General features: G+C 43.3%; 2 protein-coding genes across 3 annotated transcripts in view; one reads left to right on the top strand and one right to left on the bottom strand.

Moving 5' to 3' along the window:
• Window positions 1–489, bottom strand: part of LOC115352567 (BPI fold-containing family C protein-like) — a 30,074-nt gene extending 29,585 nt beyond the window's left edge. The window contains exon 1 of the mRNA XM_041129614.1: window positions 312–489. Coding sequence (XP_040985548.1) covers window positions 312–489 — 178 coding nt within the window. The remainder of the gene's footprint in view (window positions 1–311) is intronic.
• A 262-nt stretch (window positions 490–751) lies between these two features.
• FBXO7 (F-box protein 7) lies at window positions 752–13,222 on the top strand. Of its 2 annotated transcripts, none has more exons than XM_030040971.2 (9): window positions 752–873; window positions 2,367–2,664; window positions 4,627–4,854; window positions 6,246–6,387; window positions 7,596–7,679; window positions 8,780–8,872; window positions 9,835–10,011; window positions 10,698–10,735; window positions 11,116–13,222. In XM_030040971.2, the coding sequence occupies exons 1-9, from the start codon at window positions 752–754 to the stop codon at window positions 11,518–11,520; spliced, it is 1,587 nt and encodes a 528-aa protein (XP_029896831.1). In that variant the 3' UTR covers window positions 11,521–13,222. The 2 variants fall into 2 exon arrangements, with proteins under 2 accessions (XP_029896831.1, XP_029896832.1); XM_030040972.2 differs by lacking the exon at window positions 752–873 and adding an exon at window positions 1,088–1,218.
• Window positions 13,223–14,857: the final 1,635 nt, after the last annotated feature.

Here is a 14,857-nt window from a genome sequence, read left to right as displayed (position 1 = left end):
TTTTTGGTGAGATTGACTGCTGGTGTTCAAAACATTACCTCCGAGACAACAACTCTACCTTATAAAAAACCATGTTCCTTTACAAAACTAAGTACTTTTGGGGACAGTGTCCTCCTTCTACCCTTCCCCTAGTACCTGTTTCCATGAACTCCGCCAACAAAGTTCACGCTCTCCTCGACGTTTTTGGTTTTAGAAGACCATCTAAACCGGTATATACACTGAAAAGTAGGGAGGAGAGAAAAGCGGCCCAACCAAACCCCTCCACACGGCAGGCAGCCAGCGCGCAGAGATCACTCCCGCCAGGGGCTTACCCCCTTGCAGGCACGGCGGGAATAAACCGCCGAGGTGCACAGGCCACCGCTGAACAACAGCAGCAAAACAACCTCGATAACGGAGGCGAACAAGAACCAGACCCGCCACGGCCGCCACCCCGGGATCGGCTGACTCCTTCCGGCGCATGCGCGGACACAGCCCGAACGCCCCAATCATCGATCGCCGCCGCGCGGCACGCCGAGCGCACCGATCGGGCGAGCGGCCGGCGGCGCGTTAGGAAACGCCTCAGGCCCCTGGGGCGGGGCCGACCGGGGAGGGGGCGTGGCCGGGCGGTCTGAGGCGGTGCCGCGCCAACCAAAACAACGACACGCCCCGGCAGCCCTTGCGCCCGCTCCCCTCCCGCCACCATCACCATCGCCGCCACCCGGCGGGGCCCGCTTCGGGGGCGCGAAGGCGGGCGCGGAGACCCGCCGCCGCCATGAAGCTCCGGGTGCGGGTGCAGAAGCGAACGGCGCCGTTGGAGGTGCAGGGGGCGGAGCCAACGCTGGGGGAGCTGCGCGCGCAGCTGCGCCGGGCCCTGCTGCCCGCCTGGGGGTACAGGTAGCGTGCGGAACGAACCATCGCGGGGTGGGTGGGTGGGGGGGGGTGTGTGTGTGTAGGGGGGTGGCCGCGCGCGCAAGCTTGGGCCGGCGGCGCCGTACCACGCGGTGCGGGGGGAGGGGCGGGGCGGTCCGGCCCATCTCGCTCTCCCCCCCCCCCGCCAGCCCGCCCGCCCCACGGTGGCTCTGCTGCCCCCTGCAGGGCGGGCGGTGCCGGCGCTGCCGCGGTGTGGGGGGAGCGGGAAGGGGCGGCGGGCGCTGGCGGCACCCCGGGGCCGTGGGGCGGACGGTTCCTCCTTTGGCCGACCGGGAGGATGAGGAGAGGCAGAGCGACCGGGGTCGAGAGGCACCGAGGGCTCCGGGGTGAGGCCCGCGGTGTGAAGGGGCGGTGGTTGCGTTGGTAGGCCTGTGTGCGGTACCCCGGGGCGGGGGGGGGGAGGGCACCGCGGCCAGTCACGGCAGCTTCTGAGGAGATTTTGCTTCCCCGGCTGTTCGCTGCGGAACAGGAAAGTAAAAGTTACTTTGGGAAACGCTGAGCCGTGAAATAAGGGTTGCAGCTCGGGCTGAGCTGACTTAAATTTCCCCGTGGGTTTTACGTCACTAAAATTCTTGTAGGTTGTCCGTTTTATAGTTTTGCTGTCGTCTTAGAGAGCCTCTGAGGTTTAAATTTTATCAGCGTTTTATCTGTGAAGAGCTCGTGGCAGCCTTTATAAGAGAGTAAAGTCTGCAAAATCAATTTAAGAAATACCTATGCAAGGGACTCATTTTCTGACGGTGGCTAAAGGGTTTGTATTGCCAAACTTTTAATGAGGTGCGACGTACTGATGTTCCACTGGTGACACGTACATTTGATAGCACTGCACTCTGCTGCATAGCAGTGTGGGCAGGAGAAATCTGAAGTTGCTGCCTGTCTTGCCACAGTGGGTGTGTTTTATAGCTGATGCTGGGTAGCTGCTGCCGTGCTACCCAGCTGCATTTCTGTTTGGGTTTTTTTTTTTTTTGGTAAGTGCTTGCCCTGAAGCATCTTTTCTTATTACCCTCATTTGCAATTAGCATGCTGTAGGGCAGCTGCTGACCTTTTGAAATGAATGTTTTGCTTAATCAGAGGGCAAGATGGTTGAGTCTGCAAGAATATCTTGTTTTTAAATAATCTCAGCCAGTAGTTTATTTAAAGCTTACTTTGCTAGGTGTGATGTCTTCTAATTTGGAGGGCACTTGTTTGCTTTCCTTTGTAACTGTTTTATGAACAATTACTGTAAATGAAGTTATACCTACCAAGCAGCTATGGCTACTTAAAATGTACTTGGAGAGGAACATGGGGGAAATAATTTCATACCATTTTTTTTTTCCTCACTCTTCCTTTAATAATGGATTAAAACCGGCAGCATAGTACTATTGTAGTATGCGGTATGCATTTCTAACTATACCTCTGTGTGCAGTTGCCCAGGTGCAGCCAACCATGCTTCCTTTTTTGTTTTTTTTTCTATTTTGCAGTTCTGATACTGAGTTTTCAATAACATTGAACAGAAAAGATGCTCTCACAGAAGATCAGAAGACCTTAGCTTCATACGGGATTGTTTCTGGTGATTTGATATGCTTATTACTAGAAGAAGCAGATGGACAACCCAACCTACCTCCTCCTCCTTCTACTCCTCCCCAACTTGAGAATGGTCATGAGCCGTCCACCTTGATCCCCAACAAAAGTCAGGCCAACAGTCCAAACAAAGAAGGGCAGAATGAGCAATCTGAAAACCAGAAAGCTCAAGTGGAAATTCAAAAGACTGATGAGAGGGTAAGTACATGAGAATTGCCCTGCACAGCACAAGGCAAAAAACAAGGTATCTTGTTGTGTCAGTTGCTGTACTATATAGTAGAGAATCTTTTCAGAATAATCGGCTCCTTATACTTGTCTGATATATAGCCAGTTACTTGGGTGGAAATTTGTCTCTGTTCTTTGTTTATTAGCTGTGACACACAAGCTAGTTCAGACACCCTGAAATGTTTCAGGTCTGACATTTTTACAGGATTTAATGTTTTTGCTGGAACATGCACTTTCTGTAAGGTAGTTAGGAGTGTGCTTCTTACCTGCCTCAGTGCTGTCTTCTCAAGGAAGCTGATTCTAGGTATTGAACAAATGCGACAGGCACTGCCTGTGGGAAACACCACTGGCAAGATGACTGCACGATTCCTTTCTAATGGGTTATAACAGTTCCCTGTGATTCAGGTGGCCTGCCGTAGTGTGAGACCTGTCTGTCTTGTGCATGGAGGTAGTGTTGCTGAGATAGCTCCTGCTCATGCTTTGTAGGTGTACATCTGTATGACCCCAAATGCTTCATGCAACTAATAGGCACGTTTTTTCGTATTACTCATTGGTTTGTTTCCTGTGTGACAGTACATATGATAGTTAAGCAGATAACAGCTCCCACCAGCTGCTGGGTCCTGTCGTTAATGGCCTTCCTAAAGGAGACTCTGCAGGTACAGCCTAGTGCCACGGTCTGTCTCATTAAATGATCCTGTCTGTTTTAGGCAGGAGTTTGAGAAGCTGGGAGGAAATTGTCTTCCAACATTCTTTCAAAGCAAGTATTTTTTTTGTTTTGGAACGAATTTCAAATACAAAATGTCCCTTAATACAACCTTTATATGAGGTCTTTTAAATTTTAACGTATGAAAATTAAGATTTAGGATAAAAAGAATTGTAAAATAATGAAAGAAAATGTAGTTGGACCACTGTCCCATTGATTCTTGTCGGGAGCAATAACCCTTACATGGTGCTGTGGGCATGCAAGCTCCTTATGTCTGTCAGTCAGACCATAGTAAAGCTGTGCAGAAGTATCTGTTTCATATTTAATATTTGAAGGCAAGATGAAGGATTCTCGCATCTTCCTCCAAAATTGTGGTGAAAGATGGCAGGAAAATTTCTAAGCAACTAAGTGTCATTATAGAAGAGCTCTAGAAGTCTGAAAAACTATGTTTAACTGGGGCTACGTCTATTGCTGTTAATGAGAGAAGGGAAGTTCCATGGGTGGATGGCCATGCCAGCCTCATACAAACATAAGGGTGTCTTGGGCCATTGAGCATAGATGTGGGGGAGAAGTACCTACAGCTCCTTTACTCTTTTTTCTCTTTCCTCACCCTTCCCTTAGATAAATCTGCTTAAAGTTTCCATTCGCTACTTTTTTTTGTAATGTATCTGTGGGTGGTTTTATAAATTACGTAATAATATGCTGTGATTTTGGTAGAAGAAAGGAAGCCACAATAAAACCACAGTCCTCCTCAAGTGGCAGCAGATACACTCCATTGATGTTTTTTTTTTTTTTTCCCCAGCTATTTAGGGCTATTGTGCTTCTAAGCAGCCTGAGTTACCATTTTGGTTACTTGCCATGCATGTTGGCTAAATTTAAATAAATGGTGATACACAGGAATAATTTACTCACTATAGTATGTTGCAAAAATTCTGATGAAGGTTTAATTTATTATTATCACTTTGTCTTCAAGTAGTATATGCAATAAAATGAGAGATCCTTTTATGAAGGGCTTGCATCATAAATATTAAAAAATACAGAGGCTATGTGTATAATCCCAGTCTCCATCTGGGATGCTAGAAAATGGAGATGTAATGAGTCTGTGCAACTTGCATGAGAAATCAGCAGAGCAGACTTGGTGCCTGTGAGGACTGGAATAAGCAGATGAATAATATCGATGTATATAGAGGTGTAATTTTCTGAAGGAAGGTGTGTTTTGCTTTCCCTTGAAGGCAGGATCCAGTCTAGAGTTTCCTTCTGGATTAGTCCCAGAAGATGTTGACCTGGAAGAAGGTACAGGTTCCTATCCCTCCGAACCCATGCTGTGCAGTGAAGCTGCTGATGGTGAAATACCACATTCCTTAGAGATGCTCTACCTTTCTGCTGAGTGTACCAGTGCCACTGATGCCTTGATTGTTCTAGTACATCTTCTCATGATGGAGACAGGCTATGTACCTCAGGTAGGTGCACAACCAATGAGGAAATTCCTTGGTCAGTATGGGAAAGCTGTGGAATATCGTGGGAATGTGGGATACAAGATGTGTCTGAAGATCCACTTCTGGCTTTGTATATGTCAGTCAGCAGCTGGGGCTGCTGAAGTGTCAGCTTCTCTAATTTGCCTGACCAGTAAGCATTAAGGCTAAAGACTAGAGCAGCTTTTAGGTGTGAGAGAAGAAGAAGCCTGTCCCTGTGTTTCTTTCAGTCCTCAGCCTCACTGGGACCCAGCTGACAACCTCCTGTTTCTGCTTTATACATTTGAGCTTGTGTAGATGTGCTTAGATTGTAGCACTTCTTTGAAGCGCTGCCTTAAGCATCAGTATCATCTCAATGGTATCCTGTTCAAATGGTGGTTAACAATGCCTAGGTCTGACAAAATGGTGTCTCCAGTTCTGTATTCACTTCAGCTGAGTTCAGTTATGCTTTGGTTCCGCTAACCTACTCGTAGTCGAGCATCTACGGCAATACCTCTGTATGATGTATGAATTCACCTTTTCCCTTTAGATTTTCAGAGTTGCATTGTATGTTTACTAATATGTGGCTGAACATGCAAAACAAAGATTTGCCCTCAGGGAAGGTGTTTAAATTCTCATGTTTTTTCTTGCGGTGAGGTTAATTGAGCACATGTAGGGGGTCAGTTTAGGTTTCCGGTTGACCAATACCAGTTTAATAAATCTGCTAAGGTAATTGCATTTCTATAGCTTGAAATGCTATCTGAAGAATACATTTGCCACTGGGAAGAAAGTTTGTTTATGTCAGTCAGTAGGCTTGGAAGTAGGGAAGATGATTGCTGCGCAGATTGAAGAGGAAAGAGAGAGAGTCTACTTGTAGTTGTCATTATGTTATGTCCCCCTCTGGGATTCCATCTGAGCCTTTTCATGCTGAAATTGAAGAGAAAAACTGTTAGTCCACTCAAGATTTTTGAATGGATTTCAAGCTATGATTCTTCAAGCCCTGTCAGACCTCATAAGTTCACAGAAAAGGTACAATGACATGTTTTTCATGCAGTAAATTAACGTACATGCAGGAGTTGTCAGAATGCTGGAACAAATGACAGAATGAAGTACATGTCTCAAAGAAATACGTGTGAGTCTGCTCACTGAACAGCCTCCCCTGTCACACACTGGGACAGGATAAAAAATTACTAAACTTCTCCTTAGATTTTCTGATAGTCTTGGGGAAAATAGTGTATAATCATGCAGTTGTAGTCTGTGTCAAAATGTGCATTGGGACTAAACCAAGATTTGAATTGCAAGCAGCATGCTGCCAGTTCCTAGCTTTTAATTCTCTTTTTTCACCCCTCAGTCTTGGTACGTTGCTAAAGTATGGCAGTGTTATCTGTGTGTATTTTTAGGGGACAGAAGCCAAGGCAGTGTCTATGCCAGAGAAATGGAGAGGGAACGGTGTTTATAAGCTACAGTACACTCATCCTCTTTGCGAAGAAGGTTCTGCTGGTTTGACTTGTGTGCCTTTGGGAGATCTTGTTGCTATTAATGGTAAGTTAGTCAAGTTTTTATCCTGGATGCACATTGCTGAATATCACCATTGTTTAGCAAGAGAAGACTTAAATGTGCTTTTGTGTACTCTGTTTAGAACTGCACCTTGATTATCCAGGTTGCTGAGGTGCAAGAGATGCTACTTCCTGATGCTTAATATTCTTGGCATTTCCTGTCTCCCTGTTAACTGTTTCTCTCCCTCTCACCATAACAGATCAATCCTTAGAGGATTCAGCTGGCCTTTTCATTGCAATGTTGTAGAAATCTGTTTCTTGTCTCATTTCATGGGAACTTTCGTATACATTGCCAAACATTAAAAGAGGTAGATTTGCTCCAGCTACAGTATTTTGTCTTGTCTCATGTTCTTTGCAGGACTTATAAACAACTTTCAGACTATGTATTCTTTAGCTTTAATGTATAATCTTTCTTGTAGCACGCCAACAGTTTAACTGTGGTCTCAAAAATTGTATTTAGTTTAAGCTATTCAGTCCAGAAAATTTAGGGAAGTCTAATTTTTTGAGGCAAATTCTGTATCACTTGGTGGGGTTTTTTTAGTTTTGTTTGTTCATTTGTTTGGTTTTTCATTCTTTTTCATATTTTATTTAGCATTTGAGCAATTCCACATTTTTGCAGAACCAACACTAAATTGGGTCTTGATTGTAATTTCAAGATATCATTGATTCAAATTTTTATGTTTATTTGTAAAACTGGTAACTGATTATGCCAATTTGTATAAGCACATATGTTTTCTCAGAACGTGTACACATTTTGATCAAATGTTTTGACCAAGTCAGGTTAAGGTTAGATTTAGGACAATGTAATAACTACCATGCATATAGTGTTCATATGGTAAGCTTGTTGAATCTTTCTCTAGTTAATATTTCTTTAATGACTGGGTTATAATAATGGCTCACTGTGTACCTCTTTTAGCTGTGTTACATCTCTTTCCATGTGACACAACTGTGGAAGGCAATGCTTGGTTTCTGTCACCAAGAACTTTGTTTATTCCCTGCTATTTTAAGTCCCATTTTATTTTTCTGAAATTTTTATTTGTCTAGCTGCTTGCTATAGTTAGGTATTTTCCTTGAGGGGATCTGGTAAGGGAGGAAAGTAAAACACCTCCAAAGGGTAAGGCAGTAATGAAGTTGTCTTTGTCATCTCTCAATGTGTTTTAAATTTTGAAATGTCTTTTTTTCTTACATTTGCAGCAACATTAAAAATCAACAAAGAGATTAAAGGTGTTAAGAGAATACAGCTATTGCCAGCATCCTTTGTTTCCTTTCAGGAGCCAGGTATGATTGAGCTATGATACTCATAGTAGTAAACTGAAAGTAAAGAAGTGACACGGTGAATAAGGATATACTTCAGTAGACGACCAAATAGGTACAGAATAGCAAAAAAGAACAAAAATGTGGTTACCATTTAGGTTAGTCATAGCTCTGTGGTAAAAGGAATTCAGAGTGTAGCCATTTACTCGCATTTTGTTGTTAATTTGAATTTCTTGGATTAACAGTGTAAAGAAACTACCTTGCAAAGCCCAGGTCATCCTTTGACCCATATGCCTGTTATTTATGAGGTCTTAAGCATATGTGTGAATCTCTGGGGCAGCAATGCTGGATTATATCCCCTTTCTGCCTGGCAGTTCAGGACTTCAGAGGCTGATGATACCTACACTCTTGTTGTGGCACTGCAATTGTTACATTCTTTTTGTCAGAAAACATGTGCTGACTACATAGCTCTCTCCAGAATGCCAAAATTAGAGGGAAAAGTAAGGAGGTGGGGGAGGAGAGAAGGGCAGGTGGATATGGATCCTTGTGAGCACAGACCTGACTAGCCTTTTTGTTCTCTGAAGTATGTGAACTGCTTTGTTGGCAGTTGAGGCTCACTCAGTGTTCTGCACTGTGTCCTGGGTAGCCCCAGCTGCTGATGTACAAGTCCAGTCGACAGCCTTTGGAAGAATTAACTGAGCACTGAAATGTATCTGATATAACGGTAGTCTTCTGGCTCCTCTGTCTTCAGAGAACAGAATGGAAAAACATTCCTGTCAGAAAAATGAATATTGCAGGCATTTACAACATAGGTGCATGTTACACATGAGCTCTGAAATCTGACAGAGGAAGCCCTGACAGCTTGAGAGTCAGTTTGTTTCTGAAGAACTCAAGTATTTCTCTTAATGGTGTAAGGCCAAAGGAAAGCCTAGCGTGACCATGGAACTGGTCTGTAGTTTGTCAGTGAATTACGTATTGCATGATTGTTACACTCTAGCTGCAGAGCTGCTCCCATCAAGATGACAAGCAGATTACAGTTCTGCTTATAAGAAACCCATAATTCTTGTGCTCTTATGTAATTTTTGCATTATAACCTCCTGAAGTTAACCTCTCTTCTTTGATAGAAAAGGTTGCAGGTGTTTACAAAGACCTTCAGAAATTATCCCGTCTCTTTAAAGACCAGCTGGTTTACTCTCTTCTGGCTGCTGCCCGACAAGGTGAGAGAAAATGTTTACAATTAGAGATGGTACTTCATTTTTGAGGATGGAAGGGAGTGGGTCTATCTGAAGGAAGTGTTAGAAACAGCTGTTCAGCGATGGGTATATAAAGAGTAAGCATAAAGTAATTTTATACATTCTAAAGAAATTATATTAATCTTTGTATCTCAGCAAATGTTAATATATTGATTATTTCCTGGGTTGTTTTTTTTTTGATTGCTCTAGTTACATTTAAGAGACTGAAGTGGAGTGGCTGTTATCCACACTTGGCGATGAGAAAATCATACCCCAATAATTTCGTGGCAGCAGTTCTGTAGTTTTAATCCATTTCTTTGTCAAAGCAGAAAAATTTATATAGCATCATATTTGGAAGTCTAACCCCAGGAATGATCTTCTCAGTAACTGGTCATTGAGGGCTTGGAAAGGATGGTAGGAAGTAACTCAAGCTGGTGTTTGTGCAGCAGTAGGAAGCCAGGCTTTCTCTGCATAGGTATTGCCATAAAAGGTCTCAGCTTTGTATTCTGAAGACTATTCAATGGAATTCCCTCTAGACTTCAGTGCTGAGAGGTTTTATGTGAAGCATGTGCTCTATATTTGATGTGTTTTTTGTGGGCTCATGAAATTGGGCGGGTCTTTTTTCTTTTACCTATTCCTTTGTTCTGTAGCCTATAAACATAGTTAGGTGTGTGGAATGTTTCTTAGGCTTAGTGGCCAATAGTGGTCAGTATGAAGTGCCATTTGCCCTATTTTGTGCACTCCATAAATGTACTTAAGAGTTGCAAGAGATCTGTTTTATAAGAAATCATGTCACAGTACTTTCTGAGAAAAGTGGTGTAACTCAGGCATCAAGGGGAAATGATTTAAGGGAAAGATTATAATGTCCTTTCTTTCTTTTAGGGTCTTTAGAGATAGAGTAAACTCTGCACCACTTAGGTAATGCTTCTATTTTCTCCACTTTGTAGCTCTGAACTTGCCTGATGTGTTTGGGTTAGTGGTCCTTCCTCTTGAGCTCAAGCTTCGGATTTTCAGACTTCTGGATGTCCGTTCACTTATCTCTCTCTCTGCTGTTTGCCGTGATCTTTACACAGCTTCAAATGACCAGCTTCTATGGAGGTTTATGTATCTGCGAGATTTCCGAGGTAATGTTGAGACACATTTTTCTAATTATATTCTCACGTGAACAGAGGGATTAGGTCTGACAGATTTTGTTAAGAGGCTCCTCAAGCAACCACTTCTGATTTTTAAACACTGTGAGTAAATGCAGTCATTTGTGATGCTGACCAGTACAGTTGGTCAGGTGTAATTCAGGTGGATGCACGGTTTTCTGCCAGGAAAACTGGTGACAGTCTGCTGAGCCATTACTGATGGACTACATAGTTCTTCCCATTGTGTGGTGCAGACTTTCCTTGTTCTCATCTGTTTCCCTGCCGACCTTGGTGTTTTGGCTATTGCAGATATTGGGAAGTGGAGGGAAGAGATATTCCTGCTATAATTTCTCACAAGAGATTGAAGGAATAAGGTGATCAAGGGAGGTGCTGTCAGAAGTGAAAGATGGGGACAATGTTTCTGGGATTTCTCTATTTATTCAGTAACTTTTGGAGATGATGCTTTACATAGAATGGGTATGCAAGCAGATTACCTATTGATTGGTCCTGGAGCTTTATGTTTTTTAAGATGCATTATCTTTATGAAAAACGTATTGACCCAAAGTGTTTTTTCATCTCTTGATTCTTCTGCAAGTTCTGACAAAACTGTGGGCATCTGTGGCATGAATGCTACTTAAAGGTAAAATGGGTTGCTCTTAATTTTATGCTTCTCTTTGTAGATCCTATTGCAAGGCCTCGTGACACAGACTGGAAAGAAGTAGGTGGCTTTTTTTTTATGTAATCTCAGTGAGATTAGTCTCCATGGGCTAGTTTGAGAATAAAACATAGACGTTGGGAGGCAGTAACTTTGAATTAAATTTTGGTTTAAAAGTGTGGTGTTCTGTGCACACCTGTTGCATTTGGTCAGAGTAGGAGAAAACAACATCGTCAAGTTACGTGATGCGTGCCCAAATTGTGGGTTAGAGGTCTTCCAGAGATGCTGTGTTTGGTCTTTGGCAGTCAGGGGAGTTGCTATTCTGGGTTTTCAGACTGGCGAGGAGTGCTTTTCTGAGAAGTGCTGCAGAACTGAATGCAATTGCTGAAGGTGGAACACAAAGCATTTACAGAGCTTTAAAATGCCTTTGTTTCTGTCTGCAGCTATACAAGAAAAAGTTGAAACAGAAGAAGGAGGCCCTGAGATGGAGGCACATGATGTTTCTGCCCCCTACACCTCATCCAATCCCCTTTCATCCCAACCCATTCTATCCTAATCCCTTTCCTCCCAACCCGTTCCCATCAAACCCAATCTATCCCCCAATGATCATTGGTGGAGAATATGATGAGAGACCAACACTTCCGTATGTTGGAGACCCAATTAACTCACTCATTCCTGGCCCAGGAGAAGCACCAGGCCAGTTTCCTCCTTTCAGACCACATTTTGACCCAATTGGTTCCTTGCCTGGAGCAAACCCTACACTTCCAGGACGAGCTGGTCCCAATGACAGGTTTCCACCTAGACCGGGCCGGGGCCGCCCCATGGACATTCGCCGTGCGTTCATTTGATTGCTGCTTTTTCCTTCAGTGAGTTTTCTAGTCCCTGAGCTTGCTTTCTAACTGCAGGAGATTGCAAATCCCAGGCACTAACATCTGCCTTCTCTTCAGATTGTGGCAAGAACATGTGTGCATGGTAATGTTTCAACCACAAAGGCTGGGTTTGTTTTATGCTCTGGTAGTACTGTACCATCTGGCACTAAGGTCTGTTTCATGAAGAGCTACAACTTAGAACAGTTTGTTCTGCTTCCCGCCCCCCTTGCCCTTAATCATCTGTGAAGTGCTACTTAGAGACCAGAAGGATACCAGCCAAATATTTGCTGCATCAGATAAAGAGCACTTTAAATACAAAGCCTATACTTGTCTGTCTTATTTGAAAAGTTTTATTAAATTGCCAGGAAAAATGATAATGTTTAAAATCTGCCTGGCTAATAATCTCTATTGACAAAAACATCTACCACATAGAACAGGATACTACCACTGTTAGATGTGCGTTCATGGAAATTTTCAAAGATGATATTTCCTTTTTCCTTTAATGTTTTATTAGGTAAAAAGCATTTTTGTATTGTTACTTAATACACAAAGAATACAGGGAAGGGATTTTCTTTACAATGGAAATATTAGAACACAAATCAATTCATTTTACAAACAACTGAGTAAAGTCATGCTACAGTGCAACTCAGAAGTCTGAACAGAAGCAGAGCAATTTTACAAAGAACCAGCAGCAAAACTTTTGTCTTTCTCCTTGACTTTACAAATAAGGAGCTGTAGTACATGGCTGCATTTACTGTGTGTGAACTAAAACTGGTGCAAAAATAAATCTTTCCTCCTGCCTAACTTACTTAAGGAATTAATTAAGTTGATCTGGTTGCAGTGGAAATGGGATCACAGCAGGAGAAGCAGAATGAATTCTCACTTTACTGCAGTAAATTCCATTTAATTCCATTACTTAAGTATCAAAATATATCTTGCCAAGAGGAAATGTGTTATAGCATGTTATGAGCACCTTTCAAGTGTTGCCGTATTAACTAATGAACAACTAACAAGACCACTGTTAAAGTCTGACGATACCTGCAGGCTGATGCTGGAGCTCAATTAAAGGAAGACCGGAATGACTAAACTTTGCTAGAACTTTTCATTTCTTACATATTTTTTTAAGATGGATTGATCTCAGTGTTTCTATAAATGTAAATGGTACTGATGACTGTTGTGACAGCTGATACTATTTTCTAAAATCTTTTTGAAATTCCAGCAGTGGAAATGGAATGACATTTCCTATTGATTACAAGCTATTTAATCCATAATACTTATGTGCTTTTTCAGGTGATATTTCAGTGATTCATCTTCTTGTTTTGTATAAAGTCAGCTGTCTTCAGTAGGGTCAGGAAGTTTTGCCATTAACTCCGGTGGAAGTAAAATATAATACTTTATTTTGCGGTCAGAAGTTGTATTGCTTCTTTCTTCCCTTTTCTACTTCACAGCAATGGCATACCAGTGCAAATCCTCCCATAATTAAACACTAAGAGTATGTATTTAGGGACAGTGGTTTCACTTCAATACCAAGATTAGCCTTAATTTTCGACATTTGCCTGCAGTGGTTGAATTGCCTTGTTCGAACAGAATTTTCAGTTAAGTGAAGTGTATAGTCAGGCCTCTTAGAGCTTACAGTGATTCTTTATATTCCACTGACTATAAAAACGAAAACGGAAGTCTACACTGCGTTGGTCTTGCATCATTTTGTCCTTGTGATGAGTGCTGCAGAAATGCTTCAGAAGTAACTGCGTCATGTGGAAGGTGTAAGGTCTTGTGTACCTGCCTGTGATTAGTGAAAGAGAAGAAAATACCACTGCAGATATGAGCAGGATTGCTATTCTTCTGAACCTTAGCTTTATACGAGACTCTTAGTTGCATGTGAACATATGTGACATTCCTCTTGAAATGCCACACCTAGATACTACAAGAAAGTCAAGGTGTTTCTCAGTCTGTATCTAAACAGCAAAATGTAAACTAATTTTCCAGGTGGTGGATATGAGTGGGTGTCATAGCTGTGTCCTAGCTCTTTCTTGGGCTGGATCCAAACACGCAAATCTATTCATGTTTCCTGGCTTCCATGTGAAGAAAATTAAAGCATGCAGGACAAAAGGGAAGCTCTGACCAGGTGCTCAATTTTCACAGCTGTGTGAGAAAGATCCCAAGGCATGCTCTGAGGCATGTCTGCCCTGTGATTTAAAAGTAACTTTTATTCACCAACTTTTCTGTTGCCTTCTTACTGCCCCTAACTCCAGCTGTTATATTTAGGTACCTACGTACCTCTTGGATCTACCTTAGTTCCCCATTCATAACAATGGAGAATATACCCCTTGTATTCCCTCTCTCTCTTGCTTTGTTAGATTGTAGGGATTTTGGAATAGAAACCCTACATCAAAGGTGATAACCTGAATACACGATGATGCATTTGTGAATCTCCTGCTAGCCACAACATCTGGTGCGTGAGCATCATAGTTGTAGATTGAAGTGTACTGTTGGAACATTTATAGGACACAGTATAGAGTTTTACCAAGCTGTGTGGTGCAGTTGACATGCTGGAGGGAAGGGATGCCATCCAGAGGGACCTTGACAGGCTTCAGAGGTGGGCCCGTGTGAACCTCATGAAGTGCAACAGGGCCAAGTGCAAGGTCCTGCACATGGGTCAGGGCAACCCCAAGCACAAACGCAGGCTGAGCGATGAGTGGATTGAGAGCAGCCCTGTGGAGAAGGACTTGGTGTTGATTGACAAGAAGCTCAGCATGACCCAGCCATGTGTGCTTACAGCCCAGAAAGCCAACTGTATCCTGGGCTGCATCACAAGAAGCGTGACCAGCTGGTCGAGGGAGAGGATTCTCCCCCTTTACTCCATTCCGGGGAGCCCCCACCTGCAGTACTGCGTTCAGCTCTGGGGCCCCCAACATAAGAAGGACATGGAGCTGTTGGAGCGAGTCCAGAGGAGGGCCACCAAGATGATGAGAGGGCTGGAGCACCTCTCATATGAAGACAGGCTGAGAGAGTTGGGGTTGTTCAGCCTGGAGAAGGCTCCGGGGAGACCTTATAGCAGCCTTCCAGTACCTAAAGGGTGGCCTACAAGAAAGCTGGAGAGGGACTTTTTACAAGGGCATGTAGTGACAGGACAAGGGGTAATGGCTTTAAATGGAAAGAGGGTAGATTTAGATTAGATATAAGGAAGAAGTTCTTCACTGTGAGGGTGGTGAGGCACTGGAACAGGTTGCCCAGAGAGGTTGTGGATGCCCCCTCCCTGAAAGCGTTCAAGGCCAGGTTGGATGGGGCTTTGAGCAACCTGGTCTAGTGGAAGGTG

This window comes from Aquila chrysaetos, chromosome 17 (assembly GCF_900496995.4).
Source record: "Aquila chrysaetos chrysaetos chromosome 17, bAquChr1.4, whole genome shotgun sequence".
Lineage (NCBI taxonomy): Eukaryota > Metazoa > Chordata > Aves > Accipitriformes > Accipitridae > Aquila > Aquila chrysaetos.
This window is presented reverse-complemented; position numbering and strand designations above follow the sequence as displayed.